Here is a 19729-nt window from a genome sequence, read left to right as displayed (position 1 = left end):
TTGGGGGGGGGGCTGTGGGGGACAGAAAGGTTCCATCTCGGGTACTGATACAGCAGGCAAGAGTAACTGCTTTGCATGAGACTGACTGAACCCCATACAGTCCCCTGAGCCCCTGAGCAGCGCTTTAGTGCAAAGCTGGGAACAAGCCCGGAGAACAGTCCTGTGGGGCCCAAAAAAGAGGAAAGAAGAAAGGAAAGAGAAAGAAGAGAGAAATAAAGAAAGAAAAGAAAGGGGAGGAAGGAAGGAAGGAAGGAAGGAGGAAGGAAGGAAGGAAGGAAGGAAGGAAGGAAGGAAGGAAGGAAGGAAGGAAGGAAGGAAGGAAGGAAGGAAGGAAGGAGGAAGGAAGGAAGGAAGGAAGGAAGGAAGGAAGGAAAGAGAAAGAAAGAAGGAAGGAAGGAAGGAAGGAAGGGAGAGAGAGAGAGAGAGAGAAAGAAAGAAAGAAAGAAAGAAAGAAAGAAAGAAAGAAAGAAAGAAAGAAAGAAAGAAAGGAAGGAAGGAAGGAAGGAAGGAAGGAAGGAAGGAAGAAAGGAAGAAAGAAAGGAAGAAAGGAAGAAAGAAAGAAAGAAAGGATACTGAGCTTACTGTACCCCAGAAACTTCCCAGAAATCCAAAGCTTCTGGCCTGGTGCCCTTCACCCGCTTTTCAGCAGCCTTCTTCTCACAGGGCCCCCTTCTCCCCGCCCACTGAATTCAGGGCTTAGGAAGCCTCTAGTTCCACCCGCACCCCTCCCTGGTAGGGATCCTCCCCCAGCACTCTAGAGTGGAAAAACAAGGACGACAAAAACCACTTCCATAATCAAACCTTGGGGCTTCTCGGGGACATTCGCAGGCACCCAGGGGGCGTGGCCAGGCGGATGAGGGGGCATGGTCAGGCTGGGGAAAATCCTATGGGAAGAGAGTATTCTGGATAAAAGTGTGGGGAGGGTCTCACCAGCCTGTGATGGGGCTACATGCCCCTGTGGTCTGTGCTGAGCTGAGGTCCTGGGGTGCATTTCTGTTATGAGTTTTTTAGGAGCACACACACAAAAATTGAACAAAGCAGAGCTGGAGAGATAGTAACGGGGTAAGGTGCTTGCAGTGTCAAGGGACCCTGGTTCAAATCCGGATCACATATTGCCCCTAGGCACTGCCAGGGATATCCTGAGCACAGAGCTAGGAATAGTCTTTGAGTACCACCAGATGTGGCCCCAAACCAAAACACAGTTTGTTTTAATTAGGCTTTTACCTTGCAGCACTCAGGGGTAACTCCTGGCTCTACACTCAGAAATTACTCCTTGGCAGGCTTGAGGACCATATGGGATGCCAGGGATCAAACCACAGTCGGCTACATGCAAGGCAAATGCCCTACCGGCTGTGCTATCGCTCAGGACCCCAAAACCACATTTAATTTTGCTTTTTTTTTTTTTTTTTTTTTTGGTGTGTGGATTTTGAGTCACACCCGGCAGTGCTCAGGGGAAACTCCTGGCTCCATGGTCAGAAATTGCTCCTGGCAGGCATGGATGACCATATGGGAAGCTGGATTCGAACTGATAACCTTCTGCATGAAAGGCAAACGCCTTACCTCCATGCTATCTCTCCGGCCCCAAAACCACATTTTAAAGAATACAAAAAAAACAGGAGCTGGTATGATAGAACAATGGCCTTGCACGCATCTGACTCAGGTTTCATCCCCGACTTCCCGTGGGGTCCCTTGAACCAGGCCTGGAGTGGAGTCAGTCCCAAGTACACTGGAGTGGCCCCCCAAAAGAATTAATAAATAAATGGATAAATTAGGCCCCCCCAGCCACAGAGGAACCCAAAGGCTTTCAAAGTAGTTTTTCCGTGCTCCTTCACTGCACTTCACCCCCCTTGCTGCAAGCTCCAGAGGCCTGCCCAGCGGCAGCCTGGCTTTCCCCCTCGCCCTCACCAGCTCCAGGCTGCGGATCTGCTCAGCCTTTTGTGCTTGACCTCAGCCCTGTCTCTAGAATCAGCACATTTCCCGGGAGAGGAGTCGGGGTGCTTGGCTCAAAATACCTGCTCAGGTGTGTGCTGGCTGCTGAGAAATGCTGGCGGCAGCCTCCCCGGAGATCAGGCGCGTGGTCAGGGTGGCCTCAGAGCAACCCCAGCCTTCCAGTACCCCCACACACCCCAGTTTCTTTCCAGCCATTAGAAAGCTGAGACCCTCTGAAGCTGCTCCTTGCAGTCCTGAATATGTCCCTGATCCTCTGCTGAGATTATCTCCCACCCCAGGCTGGAGAAACCCCAAGACAACAGTCACAGTACTGGGGGGCATGTCCCCCAACCAGACTTTGTCCTTTCCTCTTAGTCTCGTGGCCCTCGTGGCCACTGCTTCCTGGCAGAAACCTTTCTTATTTTCTCTCTCTTTTTTATCTTTTGTTTTTGGGTCACACTGGTGGCATTCAGGGCTGATTCCTGGCTCTGCACATAGGGATTTTTTCTTGTCAGGACTCCCTGGAACCAGGAGGCCTGGGATCAAACTCAGGTCAGCCACTTGCAAGGCAAACGTCCTTCCCACTGGCTCTTCCTCTCTTGTTATCCTTCTGGGCACCTCCGTGGGGGTACCAAACATTTAGGTCCTCCTTTAAAGTCCCAAGGGAAAACTAAACTTTTTTTGGGGGGGAGGGGGCACATCTGAAATGCTCAGGATCAACTCCCAGCTCTGCATTCAGGGATCACCCCTGGTAGTGCTCAGGAATGCCATAGCAGGATGTGGTCCAAAAACAAAAGCAAAAAGGGTTCAGTGTAGGGGTGGAGGTACTGTTTGGGAAAGAACCTTCTTCAAAGGGGCTAGGAGATAGAACAGGGCACATACCTAGTGTGCGCCTGACCCAGATTTAATCATCAGCTCCCTGAGTACTGGTGGGGTAATCTCTGGAGGCCCCCAGATACTGCTGAGGTGACCCTGGTGGCTGAACCTCAGAGCCCAAAAAGCGCCACACCTCAGGCAACAGCACTGAACCAGCTGCCAGGCTGCTCGAAGAAGCAATTAATCCCCCTAAATGCCTCTTTGGCTTCCCCTAAATAGACTAAATAGATCCTGAGTTGCCAGATCAAGACTTTCTGTTCTAACTTCCCAGGTCTCTGCTAAGATACTAGATGTCTGGGGCTCTGAGCTGGACCTGGCCACTGGCTTCCACGGGGCCCTCAATGCCCCTTCTTTTCCCCTAGGTGGAACAAAAGATGTGTGTGGATCCTCCTCTCCCTTTATTCAGGAAGAGCATTTGGCTTTTCTTTATTATTTATTTTGGTATTAGGGACACACCCAGTGACAGTTAGGGGTTACTCCAGGCTCGGGAGACCATATGGGATGCCGGGGATTGAACTCAGGTCTATCCTGGATCAGCCTCATGCAAGGCAAACGCCCTACAGCTGTGCTATTGCTCCGGTCCCATTTGGGGTTCTTGAAGGCTTGCAAAACTGGATTTTTATTTTTTGGTTTTTGGGTCACACCCAGCAGCTCTCAGGGGTTACTCCTGGCTCTGTGCTCAGAAATCACCCCTGGCAGGCTTGCGGGATCATATGGGATGAGGAGATTCGAACTGCCATCCATCCTGTAGTTGGTTGCGTGCAAGGCAAACGCCTTACATCTGTGCTATTGCTCCAGCTCCAAAACTGGATTCTTAGGGTTGTTTGGGACCCTGAAGCAGAAACACTCACCCTGCTGGCAGCTAGCAGGCTTATAGGAGCCCAGATACCACACCCAAAGAGCAAAGCCCATGGGGGTTGGAATGACAGTACAGCTGGCCGGGGACTGGTTTTGCAGATGATTCAGCCTGATTTGATCCCCAACACCCCATAGGGTCCCCAAGCGCAGAGCCATGAGTAAGCCCTGAGCATGGCTGAGTTTGGCCCCCCAAATAAACACAAAGAGAGGATTGGAGAGATTGTCTAGGTGTGAAGGCGCATAGAGGGAGCAATGCATATGGGGACAACACTGGGACTGAGCTGGAGTAGCCAATCACTGAGCACCACCTCTGCTCACCAAAACAAAAATAACACCCCCAAATGAAAGAGGCAGCAGCTGGGCTCTAACACACTGAGCTCTGAAAATCTGACACTCTATGGGTGGGCAGAGCGGACTCCGCTGCGTCCTTGTCACTTTCTAGAAATCTAAAAATTATCCTCTAATTAAATCTTTTCTTTTCATTGGTTTGCGCCTCCCCTGGCAGTGTTTAGGGCTGACTCTGGGCTCTGTGCTCAGAGATTACCCCTGGAGGGACTCCAGACCCTATGGGGTGGCAGGGATCAAACCTGGGTTAATTGCATGCAGTTCTTAGGAAGGGTAGCCTGCTCCAGTTTGAGGACACCTTCTGTGTGCATTCTACAGGGCATGGCCCCAGCTGTATGCAGCCTCGTCTGAACCAGCACTGTGCACCCTACTTCTGCAGTCCCCAACACCTCGTGTATGCAAGCCGTAGAACCCAGAGCCTGTTGTATGTACTCCCTGCATTGCATAATGCCAGCTGTGTGCACTTCCTGCATAGCACCAGACTGGGTTTCAGAAAGGTCTGGGTTCAGGGGTTGAGAGGAGTGTTTACTAGGAGGTGTCCTAAGTGGTTTTTTTTTTGGGGGGGGTCACACCCGGCAGCGCTCAGGGGTTACTCCTGGCTCTACACTCAGAAATCGCTCCTGGCAGGCTCAGGGGACCATATGGGATGCCGGGATTCGAACTACCCACCTTCTGCATGAAAGGCAAATGCCTTACCTACATGCTATCTCTCCGGCCCCCTAAGTGTCTTTTTTTAAACATTCATTTTATTTCTTTATTTTGGTTTGAGGGCCACCCCCAGCAGCACTGAGGCGGTTACTCCTGGCACTGTGCTCAGATATCGCTCTTGGTAGGCTTGGGAGCCCAGATGGGATGCAGGGGATTGAACCCAGGTCTGTCCCAGGTCAGTCGCGTGCAAGGCAAATACCCTACCACTGTGCTTCGGCCCAAAAGGTACTTTGTTAAAGGTGCTCAGTATGCAGTAGTGTTCTGTAAAGGTACTCGATATACATTAGGTACTCTAGGGTGATTGCTTTACATTAGGTGCTTCATAAAGTTTGCTTATTATATAGTAGGTGCTCTGAAAAGGGTGCTCTGTATACAGTAGGTGCTCTGTTTACAGTCCTTGCCCTCACTGTTCTTGGCCCCAGGCCTGTCCCCATCCCATCCACGAGTTCACCAGTGCTCCACAGCATACTTCATCCCACCCAGTGCTTCTCCCTTTCCCTCCATACCAGCTCCTTGCTCTGCCTGGACTTCGCCCCATCTCCAGACACTGGAGCACATCTGGGGGCTCCGCAGCCTGACCTGATTCCTGGCTCCCAGACCAAAGGCGCCCCACCTCAGACAAACCCAGAAAACCTCCTCATTGGCCCTCACCACACCCCTCAACCGACCAAATTCCCAGTGGGTTCCTTCCTTCCTCCCAAATCCAACCCCTCCCTAAGCCTGGCTGCTCCCCAACTTCTGCCCCAGGGGACTCATCAGCCATTTCTGAAGCCTTACCCTCCCAATTGCTCAGACCCACCCAGGATTTCTACATCTCCCGCCCCCCCCCCCCAGCAGCTGGTCCCCCCAGCTCACTCCCATTCTCGCCTCCTCACTGCTCTTCTGGTACCTCTTCTGCCCCCCCCAGCAGCCATGGGGGCTGCTTCCAAGACCTGAACCTACCTTTTCTGACCACTTTCTACCGCCCCCTGGTCTCTGCCTTCTCCAGGGTACTAGGTTTCCACTAGTCCAATGACAGAGTAGTGCCCACTACTGTACCAATATGTAGCATACAGCAGGTGCTCAATAGATGTTGAATGAATGGATGGGTTGTTCGACAAATAAAGTAGGGGATGAATGGTGAATGCAGGAATGGTTGAATGGATAGAAAAAGAAAGGGAAGGAAGAGGGAGGGTGGTTGAATAGATGAATGGATCTCTGAATGGATGGAAGGATAATGGAGAGAGGAGAGGAAGGTAAGGGGAATGAACAGATGATCTTTGGGTCAATGGATGGATGGAGGCTAGAGGGATTAAAAGGCAGAATTAATAAATAGATGCAGGGTTGGATTCATGGATGATGGATAGTTAGGTGGATGGATGGATGGGTGAATGGATGGATAGGTAGATGGGTGAATGATGAATGGATGGGTGGATGAATGGGTGGGTGGTGGATAGATGGATGGGTGGGTAGATGGATGGATAGGTGAGTGGTTTGATGGATGGATGAGGGGATGGGCGGATGGATGGGTGGTGGGTGGGTGGATGGATGAGTAGGTGGATGGATAGATGGGTGGATGGATGGGTGGATGAATGGGTGGGTGGATGAATGGATAGGTGAGTGGGTTGATGGATGGATGGGTGGGTGGATGATGAATGGATGGGTGGATGGATGTGTGGGTGGTTGAGTGGATGGATGGATGGATAGATGGGTAGATGGATGGATGATGGGTGGTGGGTAGATGGGTGGATGGGTGGATGTATGATGGATGGGTGGATGAATGGATGGACAAAAAGGGATGAAAGAATGCATGGAAGAATGGCAGAATGAATGGATGGTGGATGGGTGTAGTATCAGATGAAGGGAGAGAGGGCTGAATGTATAAGTGAATGGCTGATGGATGGGGGATGGATAGATAAATGGAAAGATGAAGAGGGAGGCTTGGATGGTGACTGATGGAGGGACAAGGATGAATGGGAGGAGGGAGGAATGGTTGGATTAATGAATGAAGAGATAAGAAACGGTGGAATGAGGGGGGAAGGGGAGTTGATGCATAGATGGTAGCTGAATGAAGGCACCAATGTCAAAGCATCCCACAGAGCTCTTGGCTGGGAGCCACTCCAGACTCTCTTGGTCCCAGAGCTCAGGATGGAGAAAGCCTCGTGGGCTTCCAGGAGAAGGCAGCATTGTAGTCTGAGCCAAACGAGGTTGGGCGTGGAGAGTATGCTGAGATCTGGTACCCCGTGACTCCGTGACTCTCAGCGCCCTCAGCTCCTCTAGTGCTTGTCAGGGAGAATCCTGGGGTGACCCCAGCGGTGGGAGGGGGTAAGCTGAGGGCGCCTGAAGCATCCTATGTGGGCGGGGAGGGGGCGGTGCAGACTGGTCGGGGAAGGGTGGGGTGATGGGGGTAAACTGGGGAGGTAACTGTCCTCGCCCAGCCATTAGGCAGGCTCTCCAGAGCTGAGGTCAGGATGGAGAAGAGGTAGTGGAGACCTCGGGGTGGGCCCCACTAGGCTGGCTGGGGAAACTGAGGCTGGAGAGGGTGTGTCGGGGGTGAGGTCTTGGGAAGGCGCCTCTGGCTTGGAGCCCGGGGGCGGGCCAGAGCTCGGGTGGGGCGCCTGGTGCGGTGACAGCAGCGCCTGGGAATGCGCGGGGCCAGGAGGGATTCGATTCCCCCCTCCCCAAGCCCGGCCCCTGGGGCGCAGCGTCTGCCGATCGGGCTGGGGCCCGGCGCTGGGGGTGGCGGGCTAGTGGCCGGTTCCTGGGGGAGGGACCCCAGCATCATCACAGCTCCTCGGGGCTGCAGCGGGGTGAGGGCTGGGGGGCCCCCCCGGCCAGCGGTGCCGTCGGTGGTCGGGCGCGCACTCCCTGTGCTCGGGGCTGCAGCCGTCAGCGTCTTCGTGCGCCACGCATTCCCGGGCCCTGAGCACCAGCGCCCGGAATAGCAGCCCAGGGCGCCCTTGGGGGGAGCCCGAGGTGCTCCCCAGCCCTGTGCTGCCCAAGGTCAGCGCGGGCCCCGCAGGCCGCGGATCCTCCGGGCCGCGCCGACGCGCCACGGCCGCTCGGGGGCGCACGGGGCCACCGCCCCTCCGGACCCGGGTCTGGGCGCGCCCCGGGAGGCCGGGTAGGAGGGGCCGCCTCGGGCTCCCCACGCCCCTCCCGCGGGCCCCGCCGTTTCCGCTCGCCCTGGGGCTGCCGGGGAGTCAGGACGCGCCGCCCGGGATCCTCGGTGGCCGGTAAGTCCCTCTTCTTATCCTCCCACTCGCTCAGGGTTCATTCCCATTTCCTGCTGGGGAAACTGAGGCCCACGGGCGGGGCCTGCCCCGACTGCCCCGCAGCCCGTCCAGGCCACAGCGTGTGTGTCTTGCTTTTATCTGGGGGCTCTGCAGAGGCAGGATCTAGTCCTCCAGCCTTGTTTTTCCACGCTGACACCCTAAACCCTAAAACCGTGACCTGGGAAGGTGCGTGTGGAAGCCGAACCCCTTGCCCCCTGTCCTTTTGGCCTAGACGCCTTCTCTTTCTGGACTTGAGCCCCGTGTTGAGAGGCCGGGGAAGGGAGATATGGTGATCAAAGTGGGGGTCAGCTGGGACTGAGTCCTCTCTGCACCTGCGGCCTTTGGGGACTTGGCGTCCCTCATTGCAGTGCAAGACTCAGAACTGGGGGTACTGAGGTTCGTGAGGGATCGTGGGGGATAGTGGGCGTCCCGAGCTAGGCCTGGCTCGACCCACGCACCTGGGCCTCCAGAACGTCCTGCGTGTCCTTCGGGCACTGCTGACCGCGTCTGCCTGGCCCTGGCCCCGAAAACAGAATGTCAGGGTGCCTCCCTCTCCCCCTTCCTCTGCCAATGGGGCCCAGGTGACTTCTTCGGACAAATGGGAAATAAGCCGCCTTTCCTCCACAGGCCGCCCTGGCACCCCGGGCCCTTGAAGCTTCCCATGAGGCCATGAGGCCCACGGATCGGGGGTCCGGCCGACTCCGCTTGTCCCCCTCCAAACCTGGGGGCTGAACCCACTCTGAAATCTCCTACAGCTCTGAGTCCTCTGGGTCCTTCTGCACAGATGGGGAAACTGAGGCCCGGGGACACTAAGTGGATGGGTCCTGGATGCACTAGAAGGTATCTGCCGTGAGGGTGGGGGAAAGGGGTCTCCAGCAGTGGGGGACATCAGTACACTCCCCGATGGCCCTTTCTATCACCACACCCTAGGATGGGACAGGAGCACCTCCTTCCTCCAACTCTCTCTCCCAGTTCCTGCCGGTACTCCCCGGTCTCCTTACCTGATCCCAGGGACCCTCAAAACTTTCTTGAAGGGGCTAAAGAGGGATAGCAGGTACTTAGGAGCTCGTCTTGTATACCACCAACCCGACCTCAAACCTCTGGCACTGCTAATGGTCCCCAAGCACAGAGCCAGAAGTCAGCCCTGAACACAGAGTGGTCTTTGAACATCTTTGAGTGTGGCTCCCTAAAAACCACATAATTCCTGGAAGGGGATGCTCTAGTTTGTTTTGTTTTGGGGAGCCACCACATCCAGCAGTGCTCAAGAGTAACTTCTGGGGGGCTGGAGAAATAGCATGGATGTAAGGCATTTGCCTTGCATGCAGTAGGATGGTGGTTTGAATCCCGGCATCCCGTATGGTCCCCCGAGCCTGCCAGGAGCGATTTCTGAACGTAGAGCCTGGAGTAACCCCTGAGCACTGCGGGTGTGACCCCACCCCAAAAAAAGAAGAGTAACTTCTGGCTCTGTGGGGCTCAGGGGGCCATATTGGATGTCGGGGATCAAACCTAAGTTGCCAGCCAGGCAAGAGCCCTCCCTGCTGTACTATCGCTCCAGCCTCAGGAGGATCTTTAATCACCCCACTTTTCAGAGAGGAGCACTGAGACTCAGAGAGCCAGTCACACAGCTGGTCAGGACAGAGGGGGTGCAGCTTCAGCCCAGGCCGTGTTTTGCTTTGCTTATGCAGGTCCTGCCCCCTCCAGGCCCACCTGCTCCTGCTCTGGGCGCTTCTCAGCTGTAGCTCGGGGGTCAGCGCTCAGGTAAAGGGGGGCCAGGCGCCCAGGGTGGGATGCTGATAGATACAGGGACCCAGAGGCACGGGGCCTTGGTCCTCCAAGCTCACCCTGCCTGTCTCCCCCCAAGTAGGGTCCAGGGGAGTGGACACCGTGGGGGTCCTGGAGCCGTTGTTCCAGCTCCTGCGGGCGGGGGCTTGGCGTGCGCAGCCGGCGCTGCATCCGGTGAGGGGGTGAGCGGAGGAGGCGGGAAGGGGTCCCGGGGCTCCCCACTTTGCCAGCGCCGCCCAGCCCCTGCCGCACCCTCAGCCTGCCCACACATGCTGTGCCTTATTCAGGCTGGAATGTAGGTGGGGCTGGCGGGGGTAGCGGGTGGGCAGGCAGCCCCGGGGAAGGGGTCCCTTGGGGTCCGGCAGGTTCCAATTTTGCTCCTTCTAGGCTCCCCGGGGAGCACCCTTGCTGGGGGGATTCCCATGAGTACCGTCTCTGCTCCTTGCCGGTAAGCTCCACCTGCCTCTTAGATTCTTGTTTCCACCCCCTCAGAGCACCCCCAAAGTCTATCCCAGCAATTTTTTGTTTTTGGTTTGGGGCCACACCCAGCAGTGTCCAGGCATTACTCCTCCAGAGATTCTATGGGATGCTGGGCGTGTCTCAGCTTCTGTCCCTGTCTCTATTCACAGGACTGTCCCTTAGGGGCCGTGCCTTTCCGGGACCTTCAATGTGCTCTCTACAATGGCCAACCTGTTTCAGGCCTCCAACAAACCTACCAGTGGGTGCCCTTCTACGGTGGTGAGTGCCCTACCCACTTCTGTTGGCTCAGTGGGAACAAGTCTGAGCTGGTAGAGACAAGGGGTCAGGGTTGCAAAAGAAGAGAGGGGCTACCTTTGGTGGGGAGGCAGAAGGGGTAGTGGCCCTGAGGTTTTGAAGGATGCATAGGAGTTGGTGAAATGGTGGCCTGGGGGAAGAGCCCTGTGGGGAGGAAACTGGGGTTATTGGGTATCAGATTGAACACCAGGTGCAGGATACGCTTGGAAGTGGCTTCAGAGGCCAACTTTTCTCAAACTTACCCTGGAAGCAGGAAATGTTGCTGCCTAAAGCTGAAAATAGCAAGTTATATAAGTCTGCCCCAGGGGCAGTGCGGTTCTAGACTGAAGGGCCACAGACAGGCAGCCACGACTCACAGACTCAGATAAGCAAAGTCTGGGAGGAAGAAGGCAGCCGCAGAGCCACTTGGGTTTCCTTCATCCTTACTCTGAGAATTGATGGCTGCCTGCCATGACCCACCCCAGGAGAGCTAGTGGCAGCTGTTAGCTGACTGAGTCACCCACCAGGCTCAGGGAGGTAGAGGGTCTTGGGACACTTCGTCAAAAAAAAAAAAAAAAAAAAAGAGATCAGGGCCGGAGAGATAGCATGGAGGTGGGGCGTTTGCCTTGCATGTAGAAGGACAGTGGTTCAAATCCTGCTATCCCCGAGCCTGCTGGGGGCGATTTCTGAGCTTAGAGCCAGGAGTAGCCCCTAAGTGCTGCCGGGTGTGCCCCCACCCAAAAAAGAAGAGATCAGAGCTGGGGGTCCGTGGGGGGCCCTGCCAGGAGAACAGGGAGGAGCTGGAGAGACAGTACTGGGCTAGAGGCACTGGGCTTACATGCTCCCACTTGTTGTGTTTTTTTTAAAAATTATTAATTTTTGGCCCACATCCAACAAGGCTTAAGGGTGACTCCTGTTCTGCACTCAGGAATCACTCCTGACAGGCTTGGGGGGCCCTCTATGGGATGCTGGGGACCAAACCTGGGTTGGCTGCCCACAAGACTAGAACCCTCCCCATTGAGGGAGGTTAGTAATGATGCGTTAAATATCAGGATCTGACAAGAATGAATGAATGAATGAATGAATGCCTGTAGCCTGTATCAGTCCTGGGATACATCAGCCCAGGCTCAGTTTTCACCTTCTAGAGTTCCCACCTCCTTGGCTGCCTCTCTGGGCCTCCCAGATCCATCCAAATGCTCTCCTCCTGTCCTCAGCGCCCAACCAGTGCGACCTCAACTGCTTGGCCGAGGGCCACACCTTCTACCACAGCTTTGGCCGAGTGCTGGATGGCACCCCCTGTAGTCCTGGCGCCCAGGAGATCTGCGTGGCCGGCCGCTGTCTCGTAAGAGAGAGACCCAGACCCTCCATTAGGTCCCTCCATCCCTCTTGCCCAAGCCCTTCCCTACGAGGCCACACCCACCACTACGCTCCGCCCCCAGGTCCCTTTCCTCCAATGAGATCAATAATCCCGCCCATCTCCACAAAATCACGCCCTCTCTCAAAGCCTTGCCAGTCATTTAAGTCTCAGGCCGCGCCCCCAACTACCACGCCCACTGCCTGCTCTAAGGTCCTCCCTTTTTCCCCGCCATTCAGGCCCTAGCGCCTGCAGCTTATTGGGGACAGGTTGTCCCTGACGGTCCTCCTTTGTCTTTAGAGTGCCGGGTGTGACGGTCTGCTGGGCTCCGACACCCGCGAGGATAAGTGCGGTCGCTGCGGAGGCGCCAACGACTCGTGCCTTTTTGTGCAGCGCCTGTTCCGGGACGCCGGTGACTGCCCGCCCCGTCGTTAGAGAATTAAAGAGCTCCTAGCCCTTTAACGAGCCGCAGGGGCGGGACTAGGCCGTGAAGTCGCACGCTGATTGGGCGAACTGCAACCCAGCCCCTCTGGTTTCCCATTCGGATTGGCCGCTGCTTGAGGGTCCCGCCCTGCCTAGACAGCTTGGGGGTTTAACTCTTTCCTTGCCACAGTGTAGAGAGACTATTCCCAGCTCCCTGCGTGTTTTGGGTCCTGGCCCCTCCAACTAAGCTCCTTACCCTCATGACCTCGCGTAATCCTCAAAGATGCACCTGCTCGCTCCCACCCGCTTCTCTCTTGCCCAGGTACTTTCGCCGGGTACTGGAACGTGACCCTGATCCCCAAAGGGGCCAGACACCTCCATGTCTCCCAACAGAGCCGCAACCACTTGGGTAGAGTTGGGGTTTGAGTGGGAGGCGTCCTGAGAGCAGAGTAGGGGATCAGATCCAGGAGCTCTGACCCTTCCCTTGTAGCACTACTGGGGACCGATGGGCGCTACGTGTTCAACGGGAATTGGGCCATCAGTTCACCCGGGACCTATGCAGCCGCAGGTACCCATGTGGTCTACACCCGGGATGCTGGAATGAGAGAGATTCTGCAAGCCACAGGACCCACATCCCAGGACATGCTCCTGCAGGTGCCGGGCATGTGTGCGTGTACATGTGTGTGAGAAGGGTTGAGTGAGAAGACAGATTTGGGTTGGAGGATCTTGTGGGACTAGAGGAGGGAGGTCAGGATGGGGAGTCTAGTGTGACAGGCATCAGAAGGCGGAGACGGGGACAGGGTCAGAGGGGGCAGGCCGGGAGCAAAGTCAGAAGTTGGAGGCTGGGTGGCAGGAGCAATAGTACAGTGTTCAACCAGAGTTGGGTTCCTGGCATCCCATGTAATCTCCCGAGCCCACCAGATGTATTTCCTGAGCACAGTCACAAGTAATCCCTGAACACTGACCCAAAAGACAAGAAAAAAGCTGAGACTGAGGATTAGAGGGGAAGACTGGAGTCAGAGGGATGACTGGGTTCAGAGGGAAGAGGCTGGAAGGGTGGGGGAGGCTGGAGTCAGAGAGTCAAAGTGGGGAGACCAGGGCCTGCGGGGGTGTGTCAAAGCTGGATTACCAGCATGCACCCCGTCTTCACAGATCCTCCTGCGAGAGCCCAACCCAGGCATCCAGTTCGAGTTCTGGTTGCCCCAGGAGCTCTATGACCCCTTCCTGACACAGACACAAGCCCTGGGCTGGTCTCTGCGGCAGCCACAGCCTCGGGAAGTGGAACCTGAGCCCCGTGTGTCTGCCCCTCCCTCCACTGTCCTGCCTCGGAGAACCTCCACCCCTGCCCCAGGTGAGGGGGGCCAGCCTGGGAAAGGAAGTACAAACTGGGAGGTGAGGTCTGCGTCCCTAACCGCACTGCCCCATAGACCTGTGCCCTGCCTGTCCTGACGCCCGTGGCCGCGCCCACCGGCTGCTCCACTATTGTGGCAGCGACTTCGGTAAGTCCCAACCGCACCCCTAGGGGGCCCCAAGAAGCGACCTAAATATGGCCCTTATTGCACTCTTGCTCCTGGACTCTTAACTTAACCCCATGCTGCTTTTTTTTTTTTTTTTTTTTTTTTTTTTGGGTCACATCCGACAGCACTCAGGGGTTACTCCTGGCTCTATGCTTAGAAATCGCTCCTGGCAGGCTCGGGGGACCATATGGGATGCCGGGATTAGAACTACCATCCTCCTGCATGCAAGGCAAATGCCTTACCCCCATGCTATCTCTCCGGCTTCAATACTGCCTTTTTCTTTGGGAGTTGTGTTTGTATATTTTGGGGCCACACTGAGAAGTGCTCAGGGCTGACTCCTGATTCTGCTCAGGGATCACTCCTGGAGAGCTGCGTGCAAGGCAAATGCCCTGCCTGCTGCTTTACTGTTTATTTGAGTGGACACACTCAGCAATGCCCAGGATCAACCCAGGCCTCCTGCAGGCAAAGTTTGCGCTCCACCCTCCTGAACTATCTCCCCAGGCCCTAATCCCCGGGCCTCCCAGCTGGCAATGCAGGTGGAGTGAGTGCCCAGGCCCGACCTGACCTTAGCACTGCTCTGCCCAGTGTTCCAGGCCCGTATTCTAGGCCGCCTCCGCCAGGCCCAGGAGACCCGCTACGAGGTCCTCGTGTTGCTGATCTACAAAAACCGCTTCCCACTGCGATCCCTGGAGTACGTGTGGGCACCGGGCCGCTGCCCCTGCCCGCCACTGGCCCTGCACCGAGAGTATCTGCTGGCCGCCCGGCGCCTGGTCAGCCCGGATGGCACCAAAGACCAGCTGCTGCTTCCTCACTCAGGTTATGCCCGGCCCTGGAGCCCAGCTGAGGACAGTCGTGTGCGCCTGGCTGCCCGCCGCTGCCCTGGCTGAGTCCTTCATATACAGACAGAGCCGGTTCAAACCTGGGCTGCCTAGAAGCTCTTTTATTTTTTTAGAACACTCAGAAACTTTAAGTCTGCTTTTCTCTCCCTGAGCTCCTCCTCTCTAGCTTAGAGACACAGTCACAAACAGGCATGGCCCCAGCAGACATGTAATGGATCCGTGATGTCCCCTTTTGCCCCCAGCTACCAGGAAGCACATTACCGGTTTGTTTGCTCTGTTAATCTCCTAACACTCTGTTTTCTCTACACACACACACACACACACACACACACACACACACACACACACACACATCTAGAGACACAGTCACAAGCGGGCTTGGCCCCTGAAAGACATGCCTCGGCCCTGAAATGAACCAATTTGGGGCCAGCTTTGCATGCAGCGGGTTTTATCCCCGACATCCTATATGGTCCCCTAAGCACCACTAGGAGTAATTCTTTTTGTTTGTTTGTTTGTGCCACTTCGGTGATGCTCAGGAGTTACTCCTGGCTAGGCGACCAGAAATCACTCCTGGTTTTGGGGACCATATGGAACGCTGAGGGATCGAACCACTTTCTGTCCTAGGCTAGCGCATGAAAGGCAAAACCCTACCACTTGCGCAACTGCTCCGGCCCCACCAGGAGTAATTCTTAGAGTGTAGGGGCAGGAGCAAGCCCTGAACACTGTCAGAGTAGCCCCCAAACAAACAACAATAACAAAAAGAAATAGAATCTATTTCCCCTTTTGCTCTGGTGCTCAGAAAACCCTGACATCATCTGAACAATCCCCTCAATCCTGGGCTGTGTGTCAGAGATTCAGATACTACAATTCAGCTCTTTATCACTCTTAATTCATTTTATTTTTATAAGTACTTATTATTATTGTGGGTTTTTTTTTTTTTTGTAACACTGAAACACCAGTAACCCTTGGCCACAGAAACTTGGGGACACATTTTCAGTCAGCTCCCAGACCCACTCTTTCTACAAGGACATGCAGTCACCATCCTAAACACCCCTGGCACTGAACAGCACTGTCGCTGTGAGTCCCAGTTCCCCTTTCAGCCAGAGCCCCTCCTGATTGGGGCATTTCTACATGCATGCTTCCAATAAGCATGTGTGGAGGGGCTGGAGAGATAGTATAGTGGGTAAAGCATTTGCACACGGTAGACCTGGGTTTGACCCCCACATCTCAGATGATCTCCTTAGCACTGCCAGGAATGAACCCGGAGTAACCCCTAAACATTTCTGGATCTCGGCCTCAAAACAAAACAACAAAACACAAAAATACATGTGGAGCGCCTGCAGTCTACCAAGGGTTTGGCAGAAGCTGGGGCATCCTCTGCCTGACCCTGTCCCCAGGCACCAGTGCTGAAAAGCCGCGCCCCCTCTGCCCTTCGCGGTGAAAGTGGGCGCAGTTTTGGAAGGAGGAACAGGACCCGGGTGCCCCCTGGTGGCAGAACTGTTGATAAAGGCTCATCTCACTGGCTGGAGGGATGGATAGGAAAGCGGGGAGGGCTCTTGGCTTACATTGGGCCAACTTGGGCTGGATCCCTGGCATCCCACAGGGTCTCCCCTGAGCACTGCCAGGAATGATGCCTGAGCACAGAGCCAAGAGTAACCCCTGTCCCCTGCCTTCACTGTTTTCCCTAGATTTAACCCTAGCCATGTCTTCAGCTTTGCTTCAGGGTAGGAACAAAGTAGGGGTGAGTTTTTCAGATTACATAGGGCAACCCGGCCAAGTACCTACTTGGGGGTGCAGAACCTGAGTGAGGTCAGCATGGAGTCCACTCTGGCCTATGACCACCAGATCCTGGATCTGTCCCCTAATCTCATTACACTGTGTTAACAAGTGTTAACAAGCAGCCTGGGAATACTGGGGATGGAATCCAGGGCTCCACAGGCGAAGCCTGCGCTCAGCCTTTTAAAGAATCCACGACTCAAACAATGGGTATTTTATTGAGAGAAATAACTGTGTTATTGTAAAGGGGTGCACGGGGCCCAGATCTTCTGTTTACACTCAGCAATCTTAAACCCCATGTTGCTTGTCTCTGTCAAACGTGAATAAAAGCCTCAGGGTGGGGTTTAACAGAGGGGGATGTGTTGGTCCTGCCTGCCTCAACTTTGTCTTGATTGAAAGTGGCCTCCTAGGAAGACACTTGTCCACTGTCACACTGGGGCGACGAGGACAAGGGCTAGAGCTTTGGGTGGGGGGAGAAAGAAGCTGTGTCCTCTGCGGCCACAGCTGAGGTTCTCGTGGGACTTTCTGTCTACTGGGACCACAGTGGTGTTCTCGCATGTCTTTCTTCTGCTGGTGCCTCAGATGGAGTTCTCCTGTGTCTTTGTCCCCCGTGGTCCCAGGTGGAGTTTTTGGGAGACTTCCAGTCTGCTGCGGCCACAGTGTGGGTTCTCAGGGGGATTTCTGCTGCATTGGAGGTGGTCATAGCAGGTCATAGGAGAATCTTGCTGTACTGCCCACCCTCACCGCCTTGTCTTCCATGGGGTCTCCCGGGATCCATTTTCCTTGGGCTTCTCTGTCCAACCCCTGACCCCATTTCTGGTCTTTGGAGGAAATCCATGCCCAAAGAACTGCAGGGAGCCTGCCTGCCCACCTAGGGGAGCTCTGTGAGAGCCTTGTAGGGTAGCGGGGTGCCTTTACCACTGGACTATGGGAGGAGAGTCTTCCCGGGCAGAAATCCTGTGCTCAGGACTCCTGGCAGGAAGGGGAGGACCCTGTGGGGTACCAAGGATTGAACCTAGGTTGGCAGTGTGCAAGGTTGGTTCACTCTCCATCTCCTTTTGTTATTTTTACTAGGGTTAGTGGGCGTTGTTTGGCTGGTTTGGGGACTACATTCAACAGTGCTCAGGGGTTACTCTTGGCTCTGCACTCAGGAATCACTCTTAGTGCATGTTTGACCATACGGGATGCCAGGGATTGAACCCAGATAGGCCACGTGCAAAGCCAAACACCTTCTGTCTGTACTATTGCTTGGACCCCCTTAACTAAACTTTATTATAGGAAAAGGCATTGGAAAGAGTGTGTTGGGCTCAATGGGTTAAGCACAGACTTGCATATGGGGAGGCGTGGTTTCAATCCCTAGCACTGCATGGTCCCCTGAGCAACTCCAGGAGTTGAGTGCAAAGCCAGGAGTAACTTCTGAGCACTGTGTGTGTGTGTGTGTGGGGGGGTAGCTTCAAAACCAAAACAACAACAAAAGCACAAGGTCCTCAGTAGTGTCAAACTGGGGACAGCTCCTGAACCCAGTTGTGCTGGAAAGGGGGTGATGTTATTCCCACAGATCCTATTGCAAAGGAGCAAGACTGGTCTCTCTACCCTGGAGGATAGGGACAGAGCACTCCAAGGAAAGGAAGTGGAGGCCCAGACAAAGCCCAGTGGTCTGGATGGATCTATATGTAAAAAATCAAGGGGGTTGGGCCAGAGCAAATAATACAGCTCTTGCTTTGCATGCAGTTAACCCGAGTTCAATCCCCAGCATCTCATAGGGTCCCCCAAGCACTGCTAGGAGTGGAGAGCCAGAAGTACCATAAATATTACTGAGTGTGGCCCCAAAATAAACAAAAATCAACAGTTATGAGAGTAAGGGGGTCAACCAGTGGTGTCACTGCTTTTCCGGCCATGCAGTAATGGCATGGCTTGGGGGTTAAAGGTCACCTGTGCCTCAGGATGAACCAACCACATCACTTGCACCTCTATCCAGATACTTGGGGCACCTCCCAACAGTTGGATTCCGGGGATCCCTGATACCACGCCCAAGTGGACTTCTCCACAGGGTGGAGGGGTTCATTAATAATTATCCTCCCTCGTTCCTGCATGCCTGCTCTGGCAAACCCATGTCCTCAGCCAAAGCCAAAGTCCTTTCCACGTTTGCAGGTATCTGGACACCCCATCCCCCCAGTGCCTCTCACCTTTCTTCCCCACCCTCCTGCAGCAATTGCCTCCTCCATCCTGCCTCTGCCTTTTGCTTGAGCTCACACCACTCTCTCTACCTGGGCCTGTCCCCATTCCTGAAACATATAAGCAGCATATTCTCACCCCCTTCCTGTCTTTTATGGAGAAGGTTCTCTGACCTTGTCAAATGACAAGTCTCCTCCATTCAGTTCCTCTGTGATTCATCTGACATATGAGCTTGTCCTGGGGAGAGCTGGGGTGAAGACCCAGTCAGTGCCAGGGATGGGGCCCATGACTTCTCCATTCCAGTCCTTTGGATTGTCTCTCCAGCCCACAGGACTGTTTGTCTCTGGGTCAGGATGGAATAAGCCAAAATAAACAGTAGGTACAAAGTGTTTGCTGGGTGAGCTTGTCAAGTGAGCACATAGAGGGCTCAAGCCACATCTAGCAATGCTCAGGGATCAGTCCTGGCTGGGCTCAAGGGACAATATGAGGTGCCAGAGATTATGCTTGTGTTGATTGTATATAAGGCAAGCGCCCTACTCACAGTACTATTGCTCTAGTCTGAGTCTATTTTATGGGTGAGGGAAGCCTCACACTTAATGATGCTCAGAGGTTACTCCTGGCTCTACTCTCAAGAATCACTCTTAGGGCAGGTTGGTGGGCCATATGGGATGCCAAGGACCAAACCCTGGTTGATTTGTGTAAGGCCAACTCCCTACCCCACTATACTTCTGGGCCTGAGTCTCTTTTTTTGGGGGGGACCCACACCTAGTGGTGCTCAGGGGTTATTTCTGGCTCTGCTCTCAGAAATTGCTCCTGGCAGGCTCAGGGGACCATATGGGATGCTGGGTCCATCCCGGGTCATCCATGTGCAAGGCAAATGCCCTACCACGGTGCTATTTTGCACGCACCTTAGACTGCACCAAGTCTGGCTATTTGCATCTGTACTTCTTCAGAAGGGGAAGAGGTCCCTTTCTGAAGGGAGGCTGGATCCTATGCTAGGAGACTCACAGGGTCGGCAAACACCCTGTAAGTCCCCAAGAATCTAGACAGGATCAGTCTAAAAAGTATAGGATAGTGATGGCTAACCTTGAGCCTGAGTGCCCAAACTCACACAATGCCATCCTCCCAATGGCCAGTCCA

At 54.8% G+C, this 19729-nt stretch overlaps 1 protein-coding gene across 1 annotated transcript; it reads left to right on the top strand.

Annotated features, from left to right (window-relative positions):
• Nucleotides 1-8602: 8602 nt before the first annotated feature.
• On the top strand, nucleotides 8603-14686 carry ADAMTSL5 (ADAMTS like 5). The gene is made up of 12 exons (XM_049787936.1): nucleotides 8603-8810; nucleotides 9656-9728; nucleotides 9835-9926; nucleotides 10140-10200; nucleotides 10382-10490; nucleotides 11720-11847; nucleotides 12160-12271; nucleotides 12605-12691; nucleotides 12773-12936; nucleotides 13435-13633; nucleotides 13710-13781; nucleotides 14385-14686. Exons 1-12 carry the CDS (start codon nucleotides 8755-8757, stop codon nucleotides 14684-14686), a joined length of 1455 nt encoding a protein of 484 aa, XP_049643893.1. The 5' UTR covers nucleotides 8603-8754.
• The last annotated feature ends 5043 nt before the right edge of the window (nucleotides 14687-19729 follow it).

This window comes from Suncus etruscus, chromosome 15 (assembly GCF_024139225.1).
Source record: "Suncus etruscus isolate mSunEtr1 chromosome 15, mSunEtr1.pri.cur, whole genome shotgun sequence".
In the NCBI taxonomy this organism is placed as follows: Eukaryota; Metazoa; Chordata; class Mammalia; order Eulipotyphla; family Soricidae; genus Suncus; species Suncus etruscus.
This window is presented reverse-complemented; position numbering and strand designations above follow the sequence as displayed.

Coding starts and splice junctions, on each gene's coding strand:
- ADAMTSL5 (XM_049787936.1), top strand. CDS start 8,755: ATGGGGAAACTGAGGCCCGGGGACACTAAGTGGATGGGTCCTGGATGC. Junction 9,729..9,834: donor GCTCGGGGGTCAGCGCTCAG/GTAAAGGGGGGC, acceptor CCCCCCAAGTAG/GGTCCAGGGGAGTGGACACC. Junction 13,634..13,709: donor AACCTCCACCCCTGCCCCAG/GTGAGGGGGGCC, acceptor ACTGCCCCATAG/ACCTGTGCCCTGCCTGTCCT.